Consider the following 16,410-nt stretch of genomic DNA (forward strand, 5'->3'; position numbering starts at 1 on the left):
AACTTGACTGGAAAGAAGTTCTCTTTTTTTTCTTTTATAGTACAACCCCACCCACCCACTCCTTGCACCATGAGACTTCAGCCAGCCGTACATATATATATATATATATATATATATATATATATATATATATTACAAAGACAGCTCAGGAAATCGGGTTGAGGTGCGGAAACATCCCTCCCGGCCTAAATCAGCCCCATTTTCCGCCCCACTCCCAAGCCAGAAGTTGGAAGGCGTGGCCGCGGTTTTCACCCCGAGCCTTTACAGCGCGTGGGAGTGGGAGGGGCTAACCCCGAGGAGGGGGAAAGGCTTTCCCCGCGCATGCGCCTTCCCCCCCTTTTCTCTGCCCCCCCCCCACCCGGTCTTTCATTGTTGGGCTGGAGGTGACGTCCTCTTTCGGGGTGGGACAGAGGCGCGGCGAGGCGCCATCGGGTGGAGGGGGGGGCGCTGCCGGCAGCCTCCGCTCGGGCTCCCCGCCCCGTCCAACCTCCCTCCCCCCCCCGCCTCTCCGGGCTGCTGGATGAAGGCGGCGGCAGGGCCAGCAAACAAAGGCGGCGGAGGAGGAGGAGGCAGGGGGGCGGGATCCTAGGCGAGCGGAGCCGATCTGGGGGCGGTGCAGCAGCGGCGGCGGCGGCGGCAGCCCGAGAGAGCGCCCCGAAGCCGGAGGCAGGGAGCCCGTCCCAGGCTGGGGGGGCAGCAGGAGGAGGAGGAGGCGGCGGAGGAGGGGGAGCTGCAGGCAGCCATGCCCAGCGCCATCTACCAGCTGGATGGAGAAGCCTCCCGCTGCTGCCCCCCGCCTGGCTTGGGCGGGCTGCTGACCCCCCACCAGATCGCGCAGCAACCGGCTTGTTCCGGCAGCGGCTTCGCCCTGCCTGCCGGCCCCGAGCAGCCCAGCCTGGAGCCGCCTTCCCCGCCTCTCCTGCAAGAAGCCCAGGCGCCCCGAGACCCCGCGGCGGAGCTTTCCTTGGCCTTTGAGCAGCTTTCCATCTTGGGGCTGGCGGAGGAGGAGGAAGAGGAGGAGGAGGAGGAAGGAGAAGGCGGGAGAGAAAGGGAGGAGGAGGAGGCCAGGGAGGATGGAGGACGACGAGGAGGAGGAGGAGGACCACGACCCGAGGACGACCTGATGGAGGCAGGTGATCCAGGTGGGCTGGACCCCTTCAGCTACCATGGGCTTCCCCCGCTGGCAGCAGCGCCGCCCGCAGGTGGTGGGGGCCTGGTCCTGCTGGAGGCCGAGGGCAGCCCCCCAGCCTCCAACTGCGCCTCCCCCGTGGAGATCCTCGGGGCCTTCCCGCCCCACCTGGGACACCCCGCTCCGCCACAGCACCCCCTGCTGGCCGGGCAGCTGGGCATCATCGGCAGCCGCAAGAAAAGTGTCAACATGACGGAATGCGTCTCGGTGCCCAGCTCGGAGCATGTGGCAGAAATCGTGGGCCGTCAAGGTAAAAAAAAAAAAACGTCCAAGAATGCCAGGAGAGTTGGTTGGTTGTGCCCATAATGAAGTTAGCCCATCAGTAGGAAAGGGCGGGTCCGCCATCCTTAGTTTCTGCCCCCCCTCCACACCTGCCCCTAGAGATCCTCTCACCCCCCTCCCCAATTACTCAGCAATCTCCTAGCTAGCTTTTTAAAAGTCTTGGATAGGGTTGCATTTCACCTGGGCTTGTCCCTCTCTCTTTAATTTATTTGGGGATGAAAAGATCTTTCACTCATATATATTTTGAAAGCAGCATCCATAGAACCCACCCCATATTTGGAAGAAATCAAACAAACTGCTGGTCATTTTGTTCTCTTTTTTTCCAAAAACAAAACTTTGGAAGGGTAGCTGAGCCTGCTTGAGGCAACCAATGTATGTGCACACCCCAATCTTAAAAAGTTGTTTTATGTAATGCATTTAGAAATGCTGCATTTTAAAGCTTTCTCGATGCGAAAGCTGGCAGGCTTCATCTCTCTGTGCCCCAGTACCAACTTTTCCAGCTTTTCTGTGGCTAAATCCAGCCATATTTGGCTTTGCGTTTCTCTTCCTTAATTCAAACTTTACTGAAATCCAGAAAGCCAAGGAACGCCTAATTTCTGGGCCTGTTCCATTTGGCTTTGGGGAGACTCTAAAAGCTTCTTTGTTCTTTTCGTGTGATAGAAATGGGGAGAGAAAGGAAGGAAGGAAGGAAACTAAAAAACGTTCGACATTTACAGTTGGAAAAATTATTCCAGAAATAACAATATTTCCATTTCCACCTACTTTCCCCTTGTTTCGAGAGAACCGAGTAAGCATCTTTATGAATTGTATTTAAAATAGGTAATCCTTGTTTTGAAAAGACAAGGTGCTACACACATTGAGGAGATTCATTTGAGCACAGGTTTGGAGGCTTCTTGTTCTTTCTGGATGAAAAGGCTTATAATAAGTTGGGAAACTGGACCCACCTTCTGGAATTAATGTGAAATGGGTGTCATCTGTGCCCCGTTTTTCAAGTCCCGCTTCTTTTGGGACCCATGCCGTTCCTTTTGTGAACTGCTCACTCAGCATAATTCCAATTATTCACATTTTTTCCTTCTTTCCATGCAGGTTAACATTTTGATTTACAAAACCCGTTTTTTTGTCTTAGCAGCAAAGGTATAAAGAGAATTCGCAAGTTTCAGTGGACAAAGATGAGCGTCTGATGGGCCGAATCTTGAACTGATGCTCTCCTATCTTCCTTTGCCGGTTTTTACATTTCAAAGCTACCACAATACATGGCAAAATATATTGTAGGAAAATGTACCTTCCTTTTTTTCCAAAGCTGGAACATTTTAAGGCATTCTCCAAGCATCTAAATAAGAATTACTCCGCCTCTTTGTTTCTAGCCAGCCTAAGTTGTTGTGAAACATTTTTGTATTTTTAAAGTTCGTAATTTTGGGGTCTGTATCAGTCTTTCTCCCCTTGTCAATGGGGCACATATCTGCCCTATTGTTCGCTTTGTTAGCTGAGACCATGCTGTGTTGAGCGCGGTGACATCACGCTCCTTGTATCCTATTGGATAATCCTGGAAGTACCCCCCCTTCCCCTCCCGCCCCTCTTTGGCCACGCCCAATTTATATTAGGCCATGCAGCTCTCTTTCCAACTTTTTTTCTGCTTCTCCTGTCTTAGCAGCAATCAGGGTTTAATTCCTCAAGAAGGCAACCTGAGGTTTTTACTGTCCAATCAGGTAAATCTTCTCACTATCTCTTTAACACATAGAGTGTGATTGGTTAGTGGTAGATAAAAACAGTGTTTGCTCAGATAGCTTTTTTACACAATATGGTCTACACTGCTTGTAAATAGCAACGTTGACCAAATAGATTTTGATTAAAGCAGTATTGCCTTAAAAGATTTTTTTAAAAACTGTAGGTTTTAATGCCACTCCATGAAAAATATGTTTTTTGAAGCATGGGCAACTCTTTTTTTAAAAGTTATTGCTAGCATACACCCAACAACAAATTATAGAAGAAGAAATTTATCCGATCAAGTTTAATTGTGCAGTGCAAAATATACAGTTTAAACAAACAAACACAGTTTTTGCATTTCCTTGTATATTTTGTTAGGTAAAAGATTTCTTAGGTAGCTTTGTGTAGAATAGCACAATCGTCTGTCTTGAAAATGCACACAGATCCCCTATTCAGTTTCAAGTTTCTAGCTCTCATCATGGAACAGAGTTTCAATCTGTCTTGTGATCTGAAATTCAAATTTCACTTCAGTTATGAATCCAGATTCTCCAAGTTTGTTAGACATCATGCTTTGTTGTTAAAGAGGAGGCAATTAGGAAGGAAAAAAAATGGATTCCTCCTAAAGTTTCACCTGCAAGGACAGGTATTGAGCCAAAAATTATTTTAGGGTCATTTTTCTCTGTCTGCTTTTTATTTTTAAAGATGGCATCTTGCGCTTTTTTTTCCCCCCCGCTTTGGAAGGGCCTAAACATCTCATGTCAGTCCAGACCACTGTTAGAAAGAATGAGGCATCTTCTATATAATGGTCAATTTTATTATTTTCAGCTAAGGCTGTTGAAAGGACCTTCCAAAATTGAATCTGAACCCATCAAAATCAGGCAAAACAATAGGAGTGCATGTGCTTTTTCTCTCTCTGAAGGATTATCTCATCTAAGAATGTCATAGAGAAATGGATCCATTCCTGTTTTTCTTTCTGAAACCCTTGATGGATTCATTCTGGATCTGGATCCCTTGATCCAGTGGATTGTGAAGTCCTTCTGGACTGAATGATGGAACTAAGTCTTGGAGAATGAATTTTGCCTTGCAAAGTTCTTCCTTTAGCCCCTTTGAGGGCCAAATGCTGGTAATCTTTGACATACCATCACAATTGAGCCCAAAATTTCTGTTGCTAAATGAGGCAGTTGTTAAGTGATTTTCGCCCCATTTTACAACTTTTCATCCCACAGTGATTAAGTGAATCACTGCAGTTATTAAGTTAGTAACACAGTTGTTAAGCGAATCCTGGCTTCCCCGTTGACTTCAATTGTCAGGGTCACAAAAAGTGATCACATAACACTAGGACTCTCAGGCCGTCATAAAAACAGGCCAGTTGCCAAGCATTCGAATTTTGGTCACATGACCATGGGGATGCTGCAATGTTCATAAGTGTGAAAACAGTCATAAGTCAGTTTTTTTTCAGTGCTGTTGTAATTTTGAACTAAATGAATGGTTGTAAATGGGAGGCTACTTCTAGTGAAACCTGAGGGATAGTAGGCAATACTATGGCCGTTATTGTGTGCTGGACACAGGTAACATACCTATACCTGTTTTGCACCTATAAGCAGAACAGTTATGGCAGTGTTTCTCAACCTTGTCAACTTGAAGATGTCTGGACTTCAATTTCCAGAATTCCCCAGCCAGCATTTGCTGGCTGGGGAATTCTGGGAGTTGAAGTCCAGACATCTTCAAGTTGACAAGGTTGAGAAACACCGAGTTATGGGGACACTTCCAGGGGCGAAATTCAGCAGGTTCTGACTGGTTCTAGAGAACCAGTAGGGGAAATTTTGAGTAGTTCAGAGAACCAGCAAATATCACCTCTGGCTGGCCCCAGAGTGGGGAGGGAATGGAGATTTTGCAGTATCCTTCCCCTGGTACGCCCACCAAGCCACAACACGCCCACCAAGCCACGCCCACAGAACCGGTAGTAAAAAAAAAATCAAATTTCACCACTGGACACTTCCCATGGGACCTAACTTCTCCCTTCCCCATAGATTTTAACAATGGAAGACTAGCAAGCTGCAAAGGAAAACACCAGACGTGATCTTCAACCATCACTGAGCCCCACGAAGCATCCTTAGAAAATAAAATGGTGCTGATGGCTGCAGCCAAATCTTTATTGGGCTCTTTGTCCATCTGGTCAAAAATAGGACAGAAACGGTGGAAAGTATCTTCTGCCAGAAGCCAGGAAGGCTGATGAATAGTAATGTCTCCATTTCAACTGTGTGTTTGAGATCAGCCATGCTCTCCGTCTATGGAAGCCATTCTATGAGAGTGCCTATAACCAGGTGGGCTTCAGAGAAGTCTACCACTGGTTTGGCGCGTGCTCACGGATGTGCTTTGTGAGTGTGCGCATCTGCACATGTGTGTGGCCTTCCATGCATGTGCTTTGCTCGGGCGCTCGGCTTTCACACATGCGCACGGCTTCGAAAACGTGGCTAAATAGGACGGCATAAAGCCAGGGCGGGTGGTCAGGTGCACCCGCAGGTCGCTACCACCGGTCCACCCAAACCAGTCTGAACCGGTTGAATACCACCTCTGCCTATAACCCACTATCAAAGATCTAAAAGTGCCCTTCAGCCCAGGTGCAGCCAACACCTTGTGTTGTGGCCCTCAACATTGTAGCTCTTTGCCACTTAAGCCAGTTGAGCTGTCAGTAGCCTTGCTTAGATTCATTATTGACTGCATATGGGTGCATAAAACCATTGACTGAATTGAAATGGATGAGTATTTATTACATTTTTATCCGGCCTTTATTAGTTTTATAAATAATTCAAAACAGAAAACATATGTAGTACTCTTTCCTTCTCCTGTTTTCCTCACAATAAGACACTGGGCGGTAGATTAGGCAGAGAGAGAGAGAGAGAGACTTATGTCACCCCACTAACTTCCATGCCTAAGGCGGGATTAGAACTCATGGTCTCCTGGTGATTGGCCCAGTCACCCAGCCAGCTTTCATGCCTAAGGCGGGACTAGAACTCATGGTCTGCTGATTTCTAGGCCAGCACCTTCACCATTACAACAAAATGGTCAATGGGTCAATAAAAGATTTAGCCTTTGTTTTATAGAGGGCTAAAGGTAAAGGTAGTGCTAGTCATTCCCAACTCTAGGGGGCGGTGCTCATCTCTGTTTCAAAGCCGAAGAGCCAGCGCTGTCCGAAGACGTCTCCGTGGTCATGTGGCCGGCATGGCTAAATGCTGAAGGCACACGGAACGCTATTTTACCTTCCCACCAAAGGTGGTTCCTATTTTTCTACTTGCATTTTTACATGCTGTCGAACTGCTAGGTTGGCAGAAGCTGAGACAAATAACGAACTCACTCCGTTACCTGGCACAGGGATTCGAACCGCCGATCTTTCTGATCGACAAGCTCAGTGTCTTAGCCACAGAGCTACCGTGTCCCCTTAAATTGGCATAGTATACTAAGCTTAATAAACCTGTACCCGGCTTGTTAGTGGGCTATATTTCCTCTAAAACAGGGGTGGGGAAACTGGTCTTTTAATGACTTGTGGACTTCAACACCCAGAATTCCCGAGCCAGGAACTGAATTGGGAACTTGAAGTCCGCCCGTCATAAAAGGGTCATAATTCCCCACCTCTGCTCTAAAAGATCCAAAGATGCCAAGCTCTTCCTGGACTTTTTGGTCTTCCTGGATCTTTGCAAGGTAGAATGGCCAAGGCCTTTTGTAAGACAACATGGTATATCTTGGCGCTTTGGGGCCCTATTGAAAGATCCCAAAACTCGAACCCAGGACCTTCACTAGCCCCCCCCCCCCCCCAAATGCTCTGCTATTCTGCTATGAGTTCCCAGGCTGTCTCTCTCACCCAGAGTTGGTTACACCCATCCAATCAAGTCACATTTCTAGGAATTGTAATTCTAAGGTCAGGAACGGTCCAGCTAGTCAGGATTAAACCATTCTGCCTCAGAGCTTAATCCTGTGGTTTGTGAACAGAAGGGAAGGGAAATTCAAGCCAAGCATGCTTTGCTCTGTAATTACACATGTGTAAGCTGCTCTAGAAGCATACAAGTGTCCTTGACTTATGACCACAATTGGGACCAGAATTTCTGTGGCTAAACAAGGCAGCTGTGAATGAGCCACACCCACTTTGATGGCCTCTTTTGCCATGGTTAAGTGGAATACTGAAGTTGTTAAGTGAATCACACAATCGTTAAGTAAATCTGGGTTTTCCCATTGGCTTGGCTTGTCAGAAGCCAATCCGGAAGGTCGCAAATGGTGATCATGTGACACACCACCACCACCACTCCAGGATGCTGCACCTATCGTAAATACGTGCAAATTGCCAAACCCCTGAATTTTGATCATGTAACTGGGTATGTTGTGGCCGTCATACATGCAGGGACCAATGATAAGTCGCTTTTTTCAGCGCTGTTGTAACTTTGAATGGCTACCGTGTGTAAGTTGAGGACCATCTCCATGCCTATTGAGGCACTGCACCGAAAACCCTTCCATGCTAGTCTCGGAATAGGACAGGGATGTCAAACTCGATTTCATTGAGGGCCGTATCAGGATTGTGTTTGATCTCAGGGGCCGGGGTGGGTGTGGCCAGGGGGGCAGGTCCAGCTTGACGTCACTCATGTCGGGCGCGTCTGTGGTGGCCCAAGTGTTCTGCCAGTGAAAACGGGCGCCAGAGCTCCATTTTCAGCTGCGACGGCCTCCTGCTGCCCTCTGCCAGCGAAAACCGAGCTGGGGGGAAGAGCGAGCTCCGTTTTCGCTGGCAAGAGCAGCAGGAGGCCATCGCAGACCAAAACTGAGCCTGAGAGGGCAGCACGTGGCCCTCCTGAACTCCGTTTTCACTGGCAGAGACACCGCGGGCCAGTCCTTTGCTCTTTCTAAGGCAGCCCCATGGGCCAGATCTAAGCACCCTGCGGGGTGGATCCGGCCCTCGGGCCTTGATATACTTGATATACTTCCTATATCACTCCTGATATAGGAAGTACTTGTGAAACCTTCCTCAGAATGCTTGACCACCTCAGACTGAAAAAAAAGGGAAACTGGACAATTAGGTTTTATTTATTTACTTATTTGGAAATTTATACTGCCACCTATTTGCACATGGCGACACAAGGCGCCATGTGCAAAAATGTTTTGCAGCTAGGCTCTCCATAAATCGTGTTCTTTTTTTTAAAAAAAATATAGCTTTTCTTCTTTCTTCTTGAAAAATGGCTAAGAGCAAATTTCCTTTCTCATAAGATTGTCCTCATCTATTAAACAGTGATAGGGAGTGCAGCAATTTCCTGGCCCCATCAGTGTTATATGGATTCAATCATAATTTTTCTCCGTCGGATTTTCTCATCGGTCTCTCGGAAAATTTAGTGTTGCACACATTATTTGCGCTTTCCATTTCCATCTTTTTTTTTAGTGTGTAGTTTTTGGGGATGTGGACAGAGCAAAGATCATAATGGATTTACCCCTATAAAATATTAGGCCACTGATTCAGGAGAAGAAAATATATCGAATAAGCACATTATACCCTGTTTCCCCAAAAATAAGCCCTCTCCAAATAATGAGCCCAATCGGGCTTTTGAGCGCATGCACTAAATAAGCCCTCCCCAAAAATATTGCAACATAACAGCAGACATGAGGTGATCACTCTCGCCGCCTTCTGCACCTCAAAAATAATAAGACCTCCCCGAAAATAAGACCAAGTACTTATTGCGGGGGACAAAAGAAAATAAGACCCTGTCTTATTTTTGGGGAAACATGGTAATAATGGATCAATGGCAGATAAAATGGAGGCGTTTGAATGTGAGTAAAATCCTTGTAAGCTGCCTGGAGTCACTGAGAGTGAATTTGGTAGCATATAAGTGGTCCTCGATTTACAACGATTCATTTAGGGACCGTTCAAAGTTACATCGCTACTGAAAAAAGTGACATGCGACCGTTTTTCACACTTATGACCATGGCAGCATCCCCATGGCGACACACTTATAGGCGCCTGACAACCGGCCTGTATTTGAGAATTGCACTGTCCTGGGTCCTATGATCACCATTTCTAACCTTCCCAGCTGGTTTCCGATAAGCCAAGTCAATGGGGGAGGGGAGGGGGAAGCCAGATTCACTTAACGACTGCATGATTCGCCTAAAAAACTGCAGGGATTCACTGAACTGAGGCAAAAAAGGTCATAAAATGACCATAAAATTTACTTAACAATTGCTTAGTGGTGGACATTTTAGGCTCCATTGTGCCTAAAATGTCGAGGACTATGTGTATACCCTGTTTCCCTGAAAATAAGACCTCCCTGGATAATAAAAGACTAAAACATATGAAGAACGGTTGCAGGAACTGGGTATGTCTAGTTTAATAGAAAGAAGGACTAGGGGAGACATGATAGCAGTCTTCCAATATCTCAGGAGTTGCTCCAAAGAAGAGGGAGTCAAACTATTCTCCAAGGAACCTGAGGGTAGAACAAGAAGCAATGGGTGGAAACTAATCAAGGAGAGAAGCAACTTAGAACTGAGGAGAAATTTCCTGACTGTTAGAACAATTAATCAGTGGAACCGCTTGCCTCTAGACATTGCAAATGCCCCAACACTGGAAGTCTTTAAGAAGATGTTGGATAGCCATTTGTCTGAAATGGTATAGAGTTTCCTGCCTAGGCAGGGGGTTGGACTAGAAGACCTCCAAGGTCCCTTCCAACTCTGCTATTGTATTGTATTGTATAAGCCTTCCCCGAAAATATTGCAACACAGCAGCAGCAATGAGGTGACCACGCTTACTGCCTCCTGCACCTCAAAAATAATAAGACCTCCCTGAAAATAAGGCCAAGCGCTTATTTCGGGGGTCAAAAAAAATAAGACCCTGTCTTATTTTCAGGGAAACACGGTAGTTTCTCATAATGGCGTGTGTGGGAGATCTTCAGAGGTCTAATTTTTTTTAAGCCACCTACACACATATACGCACGCACCCATCACAAAAAGCTTGCCTACCTTTGTTGTTTCCAGAATCAGAACTAAACCTAATTTAGTCTTTATTCCTGCTTCCCCCCCCCCAAAAAAAACTTTATTTTTGGGGAAACAGAGTAAATTTTCTTAAATAAAGTTTGGCGCTCCTTTGACCCAACATGGCCCAGCGGTTGCCAACCTGTGTAGTATTAAGAGGAGGCCAGGCCAGTTCTCTGGCTAACTCTGGCTAGTCCCTCTGCTGTCTGATTATCTTTGTTTTCCACAGAAGAGTCTTAACTCCGCAGGATGGGGAAATGTTCCAGTATGCTTTGTGAAGGCAGAGCATGAGGATAAAGAGGCTTTTGGTCACATTAGCGATTGCAAAAGTGTTTTTTTTCCCCCAATCTGAATGGCCGAAAAGTGCCCTCTGTGCATCTCCATAAGGCTTTTGTGTCAGGATAAATTAACATGGGGTGGCTCAGCATTTTATGTGGGGGCCTTTGTGTTATCTATGAGCAATAAATCTTCATCGTATTGGCAGTTACGTGGAGCTTCTGCGTACAGGAGCAATACAGGCAGTGGTGGGTTCCTACCCGTTCGGACTGGTGCAGGCAAACCGGTAATGGTTTGGCGGCCTGGGTCTCTGGAACCAGCAGTGACCCAGGCCTGCCACGCCCCCAAACCGGTTCTCCCGGAAGAGCTGTAGGCACCGCCATCCTGTTTTTTACCTCTGCGCATGCACAGAGCGATTTTTATTGCATTTATGGTCAAATGTGCACGCACATGGGGTGCACATCTGGTGTGCGCATGAGCGAAAATGAGCACACATGCGCAAAACTGTGTGTACACCGAACCGGCAGTAATGCCGGCGGCAACCCACCCCTGAATACAGGTAGTCTTCAAATTGCATCCGCGTTTGAGAGCAGAATTTCTGTTGTTAAGCTGGGTGAGTCACCCTCAATTTTACGGACTTTTGCCACAGTTGTTAAGTGAATCAAACAGTGGTTAAGCGAATCCAGGATCCCCCACTGACTTTGCTTTGATAGGAGCCAGCTTGGAAGATCATAAAAGGATGATCACCTGAACTCAGGATGCTGCAAATGTTGTAAATGCTGGTCAGTTGCCAAGCGCCCAAATTTTGATCCGTTATGATTCTGCGGATGCTGCAACAGTTATAAAATACAAGGGCTGGTCGGAAGTCACTTTTGTTCAGTGCGGTTGCAACTTCAACCGGTCACTAAATGGATTGTTGTATACCAGAACCCAAAGGCCAGTAGCAAAACGGGTAGAGTTTATTTTCTGTTGTAACCTCTTCCAAATTTCCTTCAGGCATCTTAACTCCTTGGTTTGACCTCTAGGAACAAGACCTGGGTTTTTCTCGAAATAGCTACTCCAACTTGCCTGGCTTGTACAGCTGTAAAACCTAGCTCTGTTCCTTTCTGATGCCAAAATCCCCAAAATAATTTAAAGATCTCACATTTTTCAGACTGTAAGACGCACCTACATTTATAGGAGGAAAACAAGAAAAAAATAGTTTTTGGCCTCCGTACGTTGCGTTTTTAGCCTCCCTGGCCCCCAGAAGCACATGCTCCACACGGCCCATTTTCTCCAAAAACCACACTCGTTTTTGGGCTCCCAAAAAGGTCACGTTTTCGCCCTCCCCAGCCCCCAGAAGCACTCTGCAGGCCAAAAACGGGCCCGGTTTTTTTTTAAAAAAAAAATGGGTGTGTTTTGGGTGAAAATGGGCTGTGCGGAGCACTGCAGAGTGCTTCTGGGGGCCTGGGAGTGTGAAAACGCAATGCACGGAGGACATTGGGAGCCCAAAAATGGATGTGTTTTTGGTGAAAATGGAATGTGCAAAGCATTGTAGAGTGCTTCTGGGAGCCAGGGAGGGAGAAAACCCGACACAGACTGTTCAGGAGCCAAAAACACCTCTATTCGGTTTATAAGACGCACCTAAATTTCCCCCCCACTTTTAAGGGGGGGGAGAAGGTGGGTGTTATACTCCAAAAAATATGGTAACTCCAAAAAGATACGAAGGGTGAGACGGGGACAAAAGAAGATAGCTTCTATAAAAATAGTCCATCTGTAGTCTCTATTCTAGGAAGAGAGGGAGTTGAGATGCTTTCTTGAACCATCCAGGAATCTTTTAAAAATGAATTTTAAAGCAAATGAAACTCTAGTGTCTTTATTTTTGATGGGGGGACATGTACATCTCTACATGTTGCTGAACAGAGGTGGGTTATGCTCCCAATTTGGCCCGGATCAGGCCAACCGGTAGTAGTAACGGCGGGAGGCTCCGCCCACCCATCTGGACGCTTCTGCACATGCAGGAGCGTGCCCGAATCGGTAGTAAAAAAAAATTGGCAACCCACCACTGCTACTGAACCATCGCTGTGTGTAAGCCTTGCTTCCCTTGCCTAAGAATCTCCCCTTCCGTTAAAATAGAACAAAAAGTTTCTAGTCCACAACTTACAGCCATTCATTTAGTGACCATTTCCGTGACCCGTCAAAACCGCGCTCGACTAAGCCGCGCCCGATTAAACCGCGTCGCTGACGTCATCAACAGGGCGACAACAGCCAGCGCGGAGAAAGAAGGGCGCTTTAAATAGCACTTTGAAAGCAAGCCGATTCAACTTTTAGGGTTAGGTTAAGGGTTAGGTTTAGGGTTAGGTTAAGGGCTAGGGTTAGGGTTAGGTTAAGGGTTAGGTTTAGGATTAGGTTTAGGGGGGTTAGGTTTACGTTTAGGGGTTAATTTTAGGTTTAGCGTTTACAGCGTGCTTCTGTCTCCGTGCTGTTGTCGCCCTGTTGATGACGTCAGCTACGCGGTTTCGTCGAGTGCGGTTTAGTCGAATGCGGTTTTGTGGTGGAACCACCATTTCAAGTTACAACAGCACTGAAAAAAGTGACTTACAACTAGTGATCACTCTTATGACTCTTGCAGTATGCCTATAGTCATGTGATCAAAATTTAGGCTTTTGGCAACCAGCCTGTATTTACGATAGTTGCAGCATCCCAGGGTCTTGTAATTGTCATTTGCAACCTTCCCAGCCGGCTTCTGACAAGCAGATTCAGAATTCCCCATGCTGGCTGAAGAATTCTGGGAGTTGGGATGTACAAATCTCACATTTGCCAAGGTTGGAAATGCTACCTTAAGCGGAAATGGAACATTTTGCCTCTCCGGTTCTCTTCTCTTTGGAAAGGGATGCGGGAGAAAAGAGGGGATGGAATTTGGGGTTCTTAAGACGGCTAAGACGTGAGCTTGTCGATCAGAAGGTCGGCAGTTTGAATCCCTAGCACCGCGTAATGGAGTGAGCTCCCGTTAACTTGTCTCAGCTTCTTCCAACTAGCAGTTCGAAAGCACGTAAAAAATGCAAGTAGAAAAATAGGAACCACCTTTGGTGGGAAGGAAACAGTGTTCCGTGCACCTTCAGCATTTAGTCATGCCAGCCACATGACCATGGAGACGTCTTCGGACAGTGCTGGTTCTTCGGCTTTGAAACGGAGATGAGCATCACCCCCTAGAGTCGGGAACGACTAGCACATATTTGCGAGGGGAACCTTTACCTTTAAGAAGTACTTTAAAAATCTGTATTTCTCCCTTAACTTCTCCCGTTATTTAAAATAGGCAAGAGGAGAAAGAGGTAGTTCCACCTCTTCCAGAGAGTTACGATACAGATAGTCCTTCACTTATGACCACAGTTAAATCCAAAATTTATGTTATTTAGTGAGACAGTTAAGTGAGTTTTGTCCCAGTTTATAACCTTTCTTGCCACAATTGTTAAGTGAATTACTGCCGTTGTTAAGCTTCCCCATTGATTTTACTTGTCAGAAGGTTGCAAGAGGTGATTACATGACTCCAGGACACTGCAATCATCATAAATATATGCCAGTTGCCAAGCATCTGAATTTTGATCATGGGACCATGGGATGCTGCAATAATAGTTAAGTGTGGAAAACGGTTGTAAGCCGAGGACTACCTGTAGCTACAGAGGGAGTGCTTTGGGACAGGGAAAAATGGGACCTCCGGAATTTGGAGGCGATTCTGGGAGTTGGGGTGCATTACATCTGAAAGGCCCAGGTTGGGATAGTCAAGAGAAATTCTACTCGTTGTTATGGAAAGCTGTTTTTCGACAGCGCAATTTCTTATGCAGCGATACATTTCTAACCAAGACTAAGATTTATAAATAGAGTTCTCCACTAGCTGACATGTCCCTTTTGTTCTTCTCGTCTTCGATATTTCTGTCTTTCAGGATGCAAGATCAAAGCCCTGAGAGCGAAAACTAACACATATATCAAAACACCAGTGAGAGGCGAGGAACCTGTTTTTATTGTGACGGGGCGGAAAGAAGACGTGGAGATGGCCAAGCGAGAAATCCTTTCGGCTGCCGAGCACTTCTCCGTGATCCGAGCCACTCGCAACAAAGTCAACGGCATGGCCGGCTCGGTCCTGGCCCCTCCAAACCTCCCCGGGCAGACTACCATCCAAGTACGGGTTCCTTACCGTGTGGTCGGGCTAGTGGTGGGCCCAAAGGGAGCCACCATCAAGCGCATCCAGCAACAGACCCACACCTACATCGTGACCCCGAGTCGGGACAAGGAACCGGTGTTTGAAGTGACGGGCATGCCGGAGAACGTGGACCGGGCGCGCGAGGAGATCGAGGCTCACATCACCATGAGGACGGGCTCCTTCATCGACATCAACATCAACAACGACTTTCATTCCAATGGCACTGACGTTTGCCTCGACTTGATGGGTGGCAATCCGTCCAGCCTGTGGTCAAAAGCGCCTCACCCTACCCGACGGACTGTGCCCAGTTTACGCAATGATAGCCTTGGCTCCTCGGGTAGTGCTACCTCGGCCACCGAGCCTTACTTTGGGGGCCATGTGGCTGAAAGCCCCCCCACGGGCTCCTTTGTTTCCAACAACAGCAGTTACTCTTTCAGCGAACCCCCGCCCCCCGGACTGGGCTCTGATGACGGTGATTTTGGGTTTGATTTCTTGGCCTTGGACCTCACCACACCAACCACCATCTGGTCCCCCTTCGAGGCTCCCAGCAACCCCCTCCAGGTCTTCAGCAGTTCTTCCACCTCCTCAGTGAACGGCAACGCTCAGAGACGCAACAGCACGCTCAGCACCACCGCCACACCTCGGCATTCACCCACCCTTCCAGACCCTGGCGTGGCTCTGGAGCATCCTTTGGCCCGGCGCATCCAGAGCGATCCAGTCACTGCCCTATCCTGGCTGCCGGCCCAGGGCTCCATGTCATCCTTCTCCAACAGCACCGGCTACTCATCCTCTTCCCCGTTACCGAGCAGCATTTCCGCCACTTCTGGCTCGCCTACCGATTCTAACAGTTCGGAACGGGCACGCAAGAATTCCCGCGAGTGCATGGTGTGCTTTGAGAGCGAAGTGATTGCTGCCCTCGTTCCCTGTGGCCATAACCTCTTCTGCATGGAGTGTGCCATGCGCATCTGTGGCCGGGTTGAACCCCAGTGCCCTGCCTGCCACACACCAGCCACGCAAGCCATCCATATTTTCTCATAGCCACAGAGTGGGTGCGACTCGCCATGCATTTACTGCCGGGGGTGGGGGGGCGCGGCACACATACACAAACATACACACACTTCCTTTCCCTCCAAAACAAACCCACAAGAACAACAAAGAACATGGCTTTTTTTCAAGCGTCTAATTGTTTATATCAACCTTTTTTTGGAAATCAAAACATGCCGAAAGAACCTGGAGGGGGTGGGAAGGGAAATGGAATATGTCTTTTGGGGTCTTGCCTGGTGAAAAGAGATATGTCGAGGGAGAGAGAGGGAAAATAATATTGGTGGTGGGAGGGGAAGACGATGAGCGTCTTCATCATTTAGGGCAGCTTTCAGATGTGCCAATGTCAACTCCCAGAATTCCCTGTCATGGGCATTGCTGAGAATTCTGGGGCTTGAATACCAAACACCTGAGGGCTGAATTGTATTTTGTGCTTGGCAAGCGCCTGCTTTCAGAGCTGGGCAAAAAATATATATATCTGTTCAAATATTGTTTACAGAATAGCTTTAACTCTCAACCCCAAAGCACAGGCTGGGTTGGGTTAAATGTTTGCTGTTCCTCATGCCCTTTTGCCCCAAACAGTATTTCTTTTTGCAAAGATAAATCAAGCAAAAGTCCATATTGTGCACTTTTAAGATTTTCTTTTTTTCCTTCTTTCTTTTCTTTCCTTCTTTGTTTCTTTTCTTTCTTTCCTTCTTTTCTTTCCTTTCTTTCCTACCCACCTCCCCTTTCTTCCTTCTTTCCT

The 16,410-nt window shown here is 47.3% G+C and overlaps 1 protein-coding gene across 1 annotated transcript; it reads left to right on the forward strand.

Annotated features, from left to right (window-relative positions):
* The first annotated feature begins 459 nt into the window (after positions 1-459).
* On the forward strand, positions 460-15,807 carry MEX3D (mex-3 RNA binding family member D). Its single transcript, XM_087702834.1, has 2 exons — positions 460-1,439; positions 14,368-15,807. The coding sequence occupies exons 1-2, from the start codon at positions 743-745 to the stop codon at positions 15,660-15,662; spliced, it is 1,992 nt and encodes a 663-aa protein (XP_087558960.1). The 5' UTR covers positions 460-742; the 3' UTR covers positions 15,663-15,807.
* The last annotated feature ends 603 nt before the right edge of the window (positions 15,808-16,410 follow it).

Source organism: Thamnophis sirtalis, unplaced genomic scaffold (assembly GCF_051295495.1).
Source record: "Thamnophis sirtalis isolate CommonGarterSnake01/CBP01778 unplaced genomic scaffold, rThaSir2_p1.2 scaffold_1, whole genome shotgun sequence".
NCBI classification, from domain to species: domain Eukaryota; kingdom Metazoa; phylum Chordata; class Lepidosauria; order Squamata; family Natricidae; genus Thamnophis; species Thamnophis sirtalis.

Bases quoted from the DNA above. Each gene is read 5' to 3' on its own strand.
- MEX3D (XM_087702834.1), top strand. From the start codon at position 743: ATGCCCAGCGCCATCTACCAGCTGGATGGAGAAGCCTCCCGCTGCTGC. The intron at 1,440-14,367 runs GTAAAAAAAAAA...TCTGTCTTTCAG, and splicing joins AGAAATCGTGGGCCGTCAAG to GATGCAAGATCAAAGCCCTG.